This window comes from Parasteatoda tepidariorum, chromosome 5 (genome assembly GCF_043381705.1).
Source record: "Parasteatoda tepidariorum isolate YZ-2023 chromosome 5, CAS_Ptep_4.0, whole genome shotgun sequence".
Taxonomy (NCBI): Eukaryota; Metazoa; Arthropoda; class Arachnida; order Araneae; family Theridiidae; genus Parasteatoda; species Parasteatoda tepidariorum.
In genome coordinates this window covers 91,592,831-91,605,789 of record NC_092208.1, presented here as the reverse complement: position 1 = coordinate 91,605,789, position 12,959 = coordinate 91,592,831, and the positions used below count along the sequence as shown (strand labels likewise).

The following is a 12,959-nucleotide window of genomic DNA, read 5'->3' as shown; positions in this document are numbered from 1 at the left end:
ACATGCACAGCCACATACAAATGCATATACACAAACATATTCCACATCCACATTCAGATACAATTACAATTACAGATATACCATACACATATTCTCAAGAGCACACACACACACTAATATAACATTACTGCTATGTATTTCATGCGCTCCGCGTTTTTCGTTTTTCAAATTTTTTTAAAATTATTATTCTCCACTACAAAAACGTAGTTTTTAAAAACATTATTTTTTATTTTGAATTTTTGAAACTAGCTTTGTAAATAAAACCTTCTTTTACCACGTACAAACCCCCGAGAAAACGAAATGGTTGATTCTTTTTTTTCCCCGGGGAATTCTAATTGATGGAATTTCTTCACGATAAAGATTTTTTGTTTCTTCGCAAAAATTTCTTACGCGTGTATTGTTATAGGAGGTTTTTTAGCCGATGTCAAATTCATAGACTATCGCTACAGTTGCTTCTCTTGTACCTTATGTTTTTTCTCTATATACTTGTTCTGTATCGTTTTTTGTATTTATTGCTGCAGTTTAATCTTGTTGTACTTTTCATCTTGCCATTAGAAATTTAAAAAAAAAATGTTTTGTTAGAACAGAACTTGTTCACTGTGGTTTTTATAATGTGAATTTAATCACTGGAAATCGGTAGTCCAGTGGTTAGAGAATCGGTCCGGAGGGACTGGGGTTCGATCCTCGACCCCATTAAGACCCAAAGAGTACATGCGTGCTGGTAAAATCTGTGGAATCGAAATTCCTGTGGTCGGTCGCTGAGCACTACCATGGCTGCAGAGATTTCCTTCAGATCTATTGTCTAAATTGCACACAAATGCAGAGGATCAAAATTGTGAAGATATATCTCTCGATCATCATCGGGAATGTTTTGCAGTATCATTGAGCAGCTCTCGTGCGACGTAAATAAAAAGGGGGATCAAAAATTCACCAAAAGAATAAATGAAAAAAAAATTCGCTTTTGTGATACACATCAAAACAAGTTTACAAGGGCAGAAACACGTAACATGGTTTCAAACTTATCTCGATTTTAGATGTGAAGAGATTAAGTTCAAAGACCTCTAATGAAGATTACATGATGTTTGATCATTCACTTGTGATTACATAAAAAGGCTTTTGTAAAGAAAATAAAACCAATGACCTTGTTAAGTTAACATCGTATGACAACTTGTAAAAATGACGATACATTAGTTTTCTTGATTCAGTCATAAATCAAATAGTTCAAATACAATTTTTTGTCTTGTTTTGCTACACACGAAAAACGACGTGTTAAAAGATTCTATGTGCCTTATAATCCAATTTAAAATGACCGACTTTTATAAATTTTTTCAAAGATATAAATTAATTTTTAAAAACGCGTTCTGTCAAAAAAATTTCCTAAAACTACTATGCGAACTTTTTCTTAAAACCTCAATACTATATATTAGCTACTATAACTTTTCTTAAAACCTCGAATCGTAAAATTTTTCGAGAACCGTCCGCTGATTTGTCCTCAAATCATGGTTTAGAAATCTGGTCACCTTAACTATAGGGAGAATTAAAAAAAAAATGTGGGTAATAGTAACCGGAATTGTAACTCGATCTTATGATTAAAATGAAAAATTTCTTACTTTTTCAGTGTTATCTTTCTCATCGTCAGACCCTTCTTGAAGGAGAGTGGACCATAGTTTATTAACATACTGAAGGGCTGATTCAAAGTTTGTTTTCGTAAGTTCAACCTACAGAAAAAAAAATTTTTAGTTTGATTTTTAGGAAAACATCGACAAAACCTACAACAAGAGATGTGATGGATCAGGGGATAGAGCGATCGCCTTATAATGAGGTGACCCGAGTTCGAATCCCAGCGATGATAGTAATTCAGCATGCAGCTCGAAACGGTGCAAACGTAAAATATCCTGAGTGGTGGACGGATCATGGGTCAGACTCCACAAGTACCAAAGTATTTTAAGAAAATAAAATAAATTTGCAACAGCCAACTATTTCATGTATGTTGCATTTCAAACAATGTGGTGGATTTTATGCATCGGCCGCCTTTACTTTCTACACACTATCCTTCAATCTGAAGCTAGGTTTTCTGCAATCCACCAATAAGAATCGTAGTCTTATCGTCACAATGACACGTAGTCTTATCGTCCAATCGTCACAATGACAGCTCCGTTAGTTGTGGTGGCTCAGGGGATAGAGTGCTTGCTTCTCATTGAGGAGACCCGAGTTCGAATCCCTGCAATGACTAGTCAATGCGAATTCCGCACTTGGCTCGCAGCGAGGGCACTGCTGACGTAAAATATCCTCAGTGATAGACGTATCATGAGTTAAAGTTCCCCTGCCGTCAGGCTAACCGTGGGAGGTTGTAGTGGCTACCTCTCCATGCAAAGCGAAAGCGGCTTAGTTCTCCCCGAAGGCAAAATTTCTCCCAATACTTGACCCTGGAGTTCCTTTGTTTTCTGGATTGGGTTTAAAATAAAAAGGTTATGGAGTTGAATAGTGATAGACGCAAACTCAAAATTGGGGCCGTAAAGTGCTCGCACGCAGGTCGTTGGGCTACTAAAGAGGGAAAGAAATTCCCCTTGGCAACGAATCAAAATTATGAAAGGAAACAAAATTATAATGGCCTGTCTTCGAATGAAGACTGTCGCTAATAGCCCATTGTGCAGCTCTAGCGCAACGCAAATAAACAGCTACAACTACTACTACAAGCATATAATGCGCTTCCTGTTTAGATGGGAAAAAACACTGCGTTGTAAATTATATTTGAGATTTTAAAAGTATGACATGAGGTACGAGTTTCAACCCAAGTTCTGATAATAAATAAATAAAGATGTTTCTTACGACTGTGAAGGGGTAAATGACGAAGAGATCTACGCTCTTCTCTTGAAGGTATTCAACTTTTAAAATGGCTGATTTGTAAGTTCGTTGTTGGACTGTTTTTGTGAGATGTTGTATGCGCTTCAATGGGGAGTGCTCCTCTTCATCTTTCTTCTCTCCATTGACCAGCTTTTCATCTGCAAAATCAACAAAAAGAATAAAACATTGAGTAGCCCCTATAATTTCATGTTCGTTCACGCGTTTTCAAACACAGAGTGTTTCAAAATGACCACCCTTAATATGATACGATAATTACTTTTAGGAGTGCTGCAGTGGGGCAGTCCATTAAGGTATTGCTCATATTACTGGTTCGATCCTGGCAGCCGGCTAAACAATAGGTGTGTATATGCAGCAACAGGTCGTGGCTGAAAGCCCTCTCGCTGTTTGTGGCGTGGAAGTTTGGAAAGTGGGTACCAGCTCAGGTGCTATCTACGCCGTCTAACCGAGGTAAAAGTTACTGTTAAAAGGGTATAGGCCCCGGACAAACGGAGCCCAATGCTTGTCCATGGTTGGGTGGTGTGTAATCGAGCGTCCTTGTCAAAACGTTTGCGCATTGGGGGTCGTAAATTGACATTTTAGTCAGGAAAAAACATTAATTTAGCGAGGGACTTCTGATATGTGTATTATTTTGACCACTAAAAAGATTCTAAAAATATGTAGATTAAAAATGGTCATGGAGGTCATTTACTGCGTATTAAGTAAGTTAAAAAAATTACATGGACTTAGTGATTGAAAGCAATGAATTAATGTTTTTTAAACGGTATAAATATATTTATTTTTAAAAAAAAATCTTTTTCTCAAACAAAGAGTTTCTGCTTTTTGTTTCAAATTATTTGTAAGTATTTCTTAAAATAGAAGATAGTTTTTGTAATGAAAGCTATTTTATAGTAATAGAGAGTAACATTTCAAAAGTAACGCATTTTTCGTAGCAATTTTTTTAATAATAAATGTTTTTTTTGTAAATTTCTAACAGACTTTAAAATTTAAACAAAAGAAAAAAACTTTTAAACTTTTTTTGTTTGGCCGTTTTCTAATTAGTAGATTAATCTTTCCCAACATGCATAAACATCAGTGATTTATCACTTCACTCGAAATATTTGCTTTTTTACGGAAATTGCTTCTTTTCTCACGTTTTTTTCTCGAATTTCAGTTTTTATCACGATAAATCGATTGCTTTGGAATTAATTCCATACTTATCTATCAACAGCACAAGTTTTTCGACATTTGTACCCAAATAAGTTTTTTTCTTCTTTCCAAATCACATTCTGTTTACCCCAGTTTCTGTTATCGAAAGGTGAATACACTTTCTAGATGTTTTGTACCCTTGAACTGAAACTAGTCTAGAGGGAGAAGCTCTAATTTAGGAAGAAGATTGTGATTAAAACCACAAATAATCGATAAGACACGATATTTGTTTCAGTAAGTCAAAACCTTGAACCTTGTTTGAAGATAAAAAGAATCTTTTCAATTTAAAAGTCACATTGGCAGCAGTAACCGTTTTATCATTCAGAAATGACTAACGGTCTGGATTATCAACGAGTTTAGAACTATTCACATCAAGTTTTGCTAAATTTAAGCAGAATGAATGCGAATAAGCCCTTTCGCATGTGTGAGAGGCAAAGTATAACAAGCCTATTAAATAAGTAAAAATATGAATAAACATTTTAAATAAATAAAAATTTGAATAAGCATATCGGCCAACATGGATAGGAAACATTCCAGTAGATTTTACCAAATAATATAAATTTCATGATAATTGTCGCATGACGTAAATATTTTACAGATAAGGAATTTAAGGGATTTTTATAGTCATCAGAAGAGAAAAATTTCAATATTTTCCAGTCATGATTGACATTAAATGAACTTGAAATGTTATATATTAAGTTTACTCTTAATTTTGAATAATAATACGCTTTTTATTCATCATAGATTGTTCAAAGATTTTTTTAATTAATTTAAAAAGGGATTTCTGAATAAAAATACATTTTTGAACAATAAAGTTTCTAACATTACAAACTGCACTTTTTTTTAACAAAAAAGTTTTTAACCGATTTCTGTAAATGTGACTTATGTATTAGTAATACGTATTTAAATATTCAAGCAAGCAAAACTCAGTGAAAAAATGCTATTTCAATAGGGATTCCTTCAGGAAAGTGACTCAATTTTAGGAAATTTTCTAAAATGTACAAATAGAATTTTTATTAAAGCAGTAGATCAAGAGAAACGGACACACTCCCTTAGAGTTGGAAGCTATGAATAAGTAAAAATGTTAAGTATTAAGGATAAGTGTGAATAAGCATTAAATGAGTAAAAATGTGAATGCGCATCCATAAATAAGCCCTCTCGTGTCCATGGCGAGTGTAAATTACAATCTAAATTACAATCTAAATTTCGACCACTTTCCTACTAGCTAAAGCACTCAAATCACTATAAGAGCCTTATACCTAATACCAATGCCAATTTCAATCATTTCCGGCTTCTAAAAACAGAATTAATCATCATTTTATCCCAAAATAGAATGTAGCGTCCATTAAAGTTCAAACCACTTCCCGACTAAATAGAGATCTTAAATCCCTAATGGAGTTTCTTTTCTTCTTCTAACTAGTAGGACATGATATCCTATGTATAGGACATTCGAGAAAATCTCCTCAACTGCGTTCCCGGAAAAATTGCCTTCGATCCTGACTCAACAGCCCTCCGGCTAATTTAATTTTTTTTTTAAATAAAAAATACCTAAAGAGGGAAATATATATATTGGGGTGGAAAAAAGTAATTTTGGTTTTTTAATTTAAAATAAAACTCAATTTCTTCTATACAAAATATGAAGGTTCATCAGTCAAATATCTTCCATTTTGTTCAATGACCCTTTGCCTTCTTTCTTTATGAACTCGCGCTAATCCTCCCCAACAAAAAGCTTAAACAAGAACTATTTGAGGTCATCGTAATAACTGAAATTTTCACCCTTCACTGACGCTCACCAACCCCGATGCTTGTTTCGCAATAATTGCTGTTTCTTGGCACAGGACAATTGAAATTATTCAACTAAAAAGATTGTCACTCCCCTTCTCACGTCCAAATATTTCTCTTACGATACTATTGAGATCTATTAATCAACATAAATCATTTTTAAAAGTAATCATTTTATGAAATAACATTTAAAATTAAAACTATATTTTTATAATAAATTTGATGAGTTCACAACTGCAATTTAATATTTCTGCTTACTAAACGAACGGATGTATATTTTAAATACAATTTTTTGCGCACATCACTCTTTGTGCATGAAAAATCAAGTTCCAAATCATTTAACGAATCTCCTTAGCCGCAATTCATAATATTGTGTTAATGTAATTTGCAACAAAAAAATAAGAATTGTAAAACGGTCAATAAGATTAGATGCCCATTTAAATAACTTTATCACAAAATGTAACGTCGAATTACATTACTTTAATAATAACTAAATCGAAAACGTAATATTAACAGTACAGGTAAATACTTTCAAATGAGGCATGCAAAAATAATGATAGGAAAATGATATCTTCATGACTTATATAAATTTTATTCTGATGACAACCAAACCAATATGAAAATGAATGTAGACAAACTGAATCCTACCATGTGATTTTCCGGCCAATAAAAATGCTCTGACAACAATGGAAAACTGCGAAATCATCATTAGATTTTTATGTATAGTTAGAAATTTTTTTCGTCTTTTGAAATAAATGATAATCCGATGTCGGGGCTGGATGGGGTATGCGACATCAATTACCAACCAAGCACCCATAATTTCGTACTTGCTGCTAAAGATATACAAGTCTTCATATTGTCGTAGTGGAATACGATTTGCAATCCCCCTATAGCTTCGATCTCGCACAATCGAATCATCTATAATTTGTCTACGGTAAGAACTCTCCCACTGCAAAGTCTGAGGGCGCCTGCTGCTATGGAAACAAGAATAGCGCATTTCAGGGAGGGTAGCTTCTCTTCACTCTAAGGCTAACACAATAGACCGATGAAAAATATTCCCTTTCTCATGCCGACCCGACACAAAACCTGCCCTAAACAGTGATCCCACACCCCTACTTGAAATATATATACCTCAGTACCATAGTCATCGCCACGGGTCCAAACAAATGGCTAGGGGAGTTCTTACTTTAGACAAACTATACTTGACACCCTAATAATGTAAACAATAACTACCAAATTCTTGTATAAGGTGATATGTTTCTTTACCAGTCGCTAAAAATATGGACTCATTAAATTATTTTCTACTTGGAATAAGTCATTCTCATTTAATAGCTTAATGCAAATAAATTGAAACTTTATATACGTCATAATAACGTCATGCGAATAAAATGAAACGTCATGTTGTTTCCGAATCCCGTTTATCTAGACCGGCGCTTCCCAAATGGTGTTCCGCGAAACAGCAGGGTTCCGTACAAGAGTGAAAAAAGTTTTGAAACCTCTCTGACTGATATTTCATAATTTATTTAATCTTTCGGTTCTCTTTCTTCAAGTAAAATGCTAATGAAACATAAAATATTGTTTCTCTAATAACAAAAGTACAAAACCAGTTATGGAAAGTGCAATTTTGAAGTAAGCCATCATTCAGCTTATTTCATTTCCACAGGCGAGACAGACTCTTTTAAGTTTTATTTAGTATCTTATGATAAATTCTTAAGGAGTAGGTTTCCCTTATCAGTTCCCTTATCTAGGTTTCCCTTTAAGTTTTGTTTCCCCTATATACATAATTCCCATTATCTAACATAATTTTTTTAGTAACTATTGAACTGTTTTTTAAAATTAAAAAAAAAACATCCTAAATGTATTTTTGCTTGTAATTAAAGCTTTAGAAAAGAAAAATTATAAAAGGGACGCTGATGTATTATCTGCGTCAAAGGCTGACAAAAATTGTCGAAAAAAGATTTTCAGACCCCCGAGATAATAATGTCGTCAAAAGACTTCTAGAACGACAAAACAAAGTAATTTACCTTTTGTTGGCGGTAGGTAGTGATCCACATAGTTCTGTGTCACCACAAGGACACCGTCGACAGTTGAGAGGACAGATTGCACCATTCGTTCACCAAAAATGGAGGTCGCCTGCTTCAGTCCGTAATCGGCAGCGGTCCTCGCCTTTTGGGAGAGTTCAATATTTATTTGAATGAAGATAGAAAGTAAATAATGAAAATGTAAAATGAAAAAATCTATCTTCATGCAAGCAATTCATGTGAGTAAAAAAATAAAATAAATACACTTATGAAGCTTCTGAGTGACAGTAATATTTTTAAATCCTACTAAAGGTTATCAATAAAAAAAACGACTAATTTTCCTTTTAAAACCCTAACATTTGGTCTATTAGTTCAGTGGAGAAATGAAGGTTAGCCAACCATAATGTTAAGGAGATCTACCAAAAATACGCCCCCCAATGGTTTATCGATCACTGGTTTGGATTTATGTAAAATTGACCATAAGAAATCATGACACCATTTCTTTTGTATTCATTTAATATTCTGATATTTTTGAGCTGCGGTTGCTCAGGGGATAGAGCTTTCATCTTCCAATGAGGTGAATCGGGTTCGAATCCCAGCGATGGTGGGTTGATTCGAATTCCACGTTCGGCTCGTAGAGACCACAGTACTGACGTTAATTATTCTCAGTGGTAGACGGATCATGGATCAGAGTCCCCGTGCGGTCAGGGTAACCTTGGGAGATTTTCGTGGTTTTCTTCTCCATGTAACGCAAATGCAGGCTAGTTCCCTCAAAAAGTTCACCAAAGGCAAAAATTTCTCCCGATTCTTGATTCAGGAGTTCCTTTGTTTCCTGAATTGGGTTCAAAACTACAAGTCTACAGAGTTGAACATTAGTAGTCGTAAACCCAAAACTAGGGTCGGCTGTTCAACGACGGTTATAAAATATTCTGATTTTTTAAAAAAAAATAGAGTCGTGGTGGCTCTAGGAATAGAGCTTTCACCATCCCGAATTCTGCTCCCGGCTCGCATAGACCACAGTGCTGACGTAAAATATCATCTTCATTGGTAGACGGATCATCGGTTAGAACCCGCTTGCTGTCGGACTAACCATGATACGCTTATGGGTTTCCTCTCCAAGTATGGCAAATGCTGGTTACTTCCAACAAAAGTCCTCTGCGAAGGTCAGTTTGTCCCAATGCTTGATCCATTATTTCACTTGTCTTCTGGATTGGGTTCACATTTACAAGGCTACGGAGTTGAACATTGAGAGTCGTAAACTCAGAATTAGGTCGACTGTTCAACGCCGGTTATGAAATAAAATAAGAGATTTAAAAAAATTGGAAATGATTTTCCTTTTAAATTTAGACGTTGAAACACAATCATAGAAGAGCATTAAAAAGTTTAAATCACGATCTGCTAAAATCATGACACTTCGACCCATCATTTTGAACCAGTCATTAATACATATTGTATGAAATCGAACTTCGAACCTGCATCAAATTCAATTATTCTATATTTGTAAGGAAAGATTTGAATGTTACGTTAGGTTACACTTTACCTAAATAAACATAATGAGAGTTACTTTTTTTTTTATATTGACTTAAAAATAAATCTGAAACATCTTAAAATATATGCGTTTTTCTTCCAGAATTCCTCTACTACTATTTTTGGAATGAGGAAAATGTGAAAACAAACGCTTAAAATTGCTAAATGACAATCAAATAATTGATCAGATGAATAATAAAAAGAGGAAACTGATTATTTATTGGATCTGATAATTTAAAAATGTGTAGTTAATTTTTGTTTTGTTTTTACAAATGGCATTCAACAGGTGATCTTTGTTTAAGGAAATAAAACTTTTTTCCTTCATCTGACACTGGAAAGTTCTTTCAAAAACAAGCTAAAACAAACATTTAATCTGCAATCATATGATGCTTTCTTAAATTTTTTTCATAATTTTTAAGTTTTTTTTCCTCCAACGTTAAAGTGTATTTTCTGCGTAGTTTCTTTAAAATTAATATAGGCCTAATAATTGAGTATTTTTTATAACATATTTAATATCTACGCATATTTTAGAGTTAAGACATTCAAAAATTTTTCGTTAAGAGGAGGATTAATACATAGAATTCGATCATGTGAAAGATTGTCGAAAAATTGAAATTAAAGAAAAATTATACGAAAGCAAAATTTAAGAATTATTCTTGGTAAAATTATGATTTGTTTTATAAAATACAAATGCAAAATGTAGAGGAGATGGACAAAATAATGGAAACATTTCTATACTAATAAATTTTTTTTCCTTCATATTTCTCAAGAAATACTTAAAGAATCATTTTATAACTTCAGAAGTGGATTAGATCATGCGATTTCTCATACTTTATCGATGAAGTTTAAAGCTTTTAGAGGTTTAATAGACCGACAATAAATTACAAAATAAAACAGTATTTTTGAACACCCTATGTCAAAAAAAGTAGAAATAATTTTGTAACTTATAGCAATTATTTTGGTTACTATATGCGCTAATTGCACAAAACTTCGTAAGCCTAGCTTAAAGATATATGGAGCTGTGGACATTTTTTATAAAAACAAATTCAAATCAAACAAAATTTTTGGAGCAATTTAAAATAAGTTGCGAAATTATTGCTTCGAAGTTCGAGAAAAATTGGCTTAAAAATGAGCAAGATTTGAGTCATTAAAGTGATTATTTTATAATGCATATGCGTGGGAAAAATTTTAATTTCTATTCCTAATTACGTAGAGAATCATGTTTCGCAACTAATAAGAATAATCCAATTTCAATATTTTAAAAACTTAAAAAGTTTCAATAACTTTTCTGAGTAGATTTTGTACTTTTTAAAAAACACTCAAAATGATACGGAGTTTTCTACAGATATTATTTTGTATCATAAGACAAATTTAAATAACAAATGCTTTACAATAAATGTTCATGCACCGACATAAGATTGTATAAGGAAAGAAAACAGGCAAAAGAATGGGGGGATGATCTCCAACAATGTCGGTGTGTCATTTTTGAATAAATCTTGTTTAATAATACAAAATGAAATTTGTGAAAAAACCTTTATCATTTTGAGTTTCTTTTCAAAGTTCAAAAACTACTCAGAAAATTGCTTGAAACTTTTTAAATTTTTAAGATATTCAAATCGGACTTTATTTATTAGTTGCCATGATACGATTCACGACAAAGTTATAAAAAAAACCGTATAAAAGAACTACTTTAATGACTCATATCTTGCACAGTTTTATATCAATTTTTCTCAAATTTTAGAGCAATAATTTTCTAATTAATGTTAATTGCCTTAAAGAATTTTGTTTAATTTTATTAAATATTTTTAAAGTTACAGCAAGGAAGAAAAAAAACATCAGACAAAAAAAATTAGTTTTTTATAAAAATGTCCATATCTTCATTAAATATTTAAGCTAGGTTTACGAAATTTCGTGCGATTATTTCATATAATAACCAAAAAAATTGCTACAAGTTACAAATTTATTGTTACATTTTTTTGGCATGAATTGTTTTCCATTTGCAATTTATTGTCCTTCCAACCGTTGAAAGCTTTGAACTTGATGAGAAATAGCATGATCTAAATACTTCTAAAGTTATAAAATGATTTTTCAAGTATTTCTTGAGAAATATAAAAGAATGTATTAGTATAGAAGTGTTTACATTAATTTGTCCACCCACTGCATGTACTAATGAAAATTGGCAAAATATTTACAAATCATTATTAGAAATAAAATTTAGTATGATAAGCTTCGAAACAAGACTTGTTACAAAGACCTACCTAACAAATTCGCGCTACTTTGCAAATTTATTTTGTCGATTTCAGTTTAAATTTCTATTTTTTTTAAGCAACAAACAAAACACATCTTGAAAAGAGGGCACAAAAAGCAGTGAAGATGCTTGCACATTTCACAGAAATATGTACAACTAACACAATCTGTTAATCGAGATCTGAATGAACAATTGAACACGACAGATGAAACCATGAACGGGAAAAGAGCGAGTTACCAGTTCAATAGACAATAAAAATGTATACTCGCGGAAATCGCGGGTTGAGTAATTCTGATTAAAACAAACTTACGCAGTTTGAAATAAAAGAAGATTTTATTTATAGTTAGGTAACGAAAGTATAATTCGATGTCAAAAAAAGTTAATAAAATTTTCAGGTATTGCGACGTATAAACATTGTTCTTTTCTGATGATATATCACGGTATTCAGGTTATGACAGTTCAAGTATATGTCTAAAAATAACTTACAGTGTCGGTGCCGACCTTCTTGATACCTTCTAATCGGGAATAAACAGTATCGGTGTATAATTTCCTCGTGTCGCTAATAATCTGAAAAGTGTGGAGAAAAAAATCAATGAGTACGATGCTATGTATGATTTAGTAAAACATCTTATATTGTATTATGCAGGATGTGTAAGAACTATCTCACCATTTGACCAATACCACCTATAATAAGTAAATAGGTATATAACCATTGATAATTGTAATGCATTAAATAATTCCAACGATATTTTTTTAAGATAGTTCTATTTTCATGGGCTTATATCACGTACAGACTTTTAATTTGTTTCTTTATAGTTTTTATGATTTGTTTACAGTTTTCCTATTAAAGGAAACTCAAAGGTTGATAGAAATATAAGGTTTGTTGTTTTATTCTTAAGAAATATACATAGCATGCAAAATTGTGACCCCTGTCCTACTAGCTAGAGCATCTCCTAAATCTCATCCGAAGCTCTGTGACCTATGACAATGCAAGTCTTAAAAGTTCAAATATAGTCACTCGGAATTTTGACTACTTTCCGACTGGCTAGAAATCTCACATTTTTTTCAGAGCTGTACTTAATGCCAATTCAAGTTAAAATTGTTTTTTGAACGCTAAATGAAAAATGTATCGTCAATTAATTTTTCTGAAGCGTCGTCCTATCAATGGCTAAAAAAAAATTCTCTCCAAAGGTCAAATTATTTCACCACTAAAATAAACAACGATTTATGCAAATGGAATAAAGATAAAAAAGTCCGACTCGTGCTTTGTTCTACGTTCGTTATCATCTGAAGGGAAACTTCAGATGATAATAGTATGTAATTGCGATATA

General features: G+C 32.6%; 1 protein-coding gene across 13 annotated transcripts in view; it reads right to left on the bottom strand.

Moving 5' to 3' along the window:
- Window positions 1-12,959, bottom strand: part of LOC107454240 (perilipin-3) — a 74,833-nt gene that overhangs the window by 8,041 nt on the left and 53,833 nt on the right. For all 13 annotated transcript variants that reach the window (XM_071180788.1, XM_071180790.1, XM_071180791.1 and 10 more), the window contains 4 exons: window positions 12,115-12,195; window positions 7,857-7,998; window positions 2,830-3,002; window positions 1,611-1,718 (listed from right to left, as the gene is read on the bottom strand). In XM_071180788.1, coding sequence (XP_071036889.1) covers window positions 1,611-1,718; window positions 2,830-3,002; window positions 7,857-7,998; window positions 12,115-12,195 — 504 coding nt within the window. The remainder of the gene's footprint in view (window positions 1-1,610; window positions 1,719-2,829; window positions 3,003-7,856; window positions 7,999-12,114; window positions 12,196-12,959) is intronic.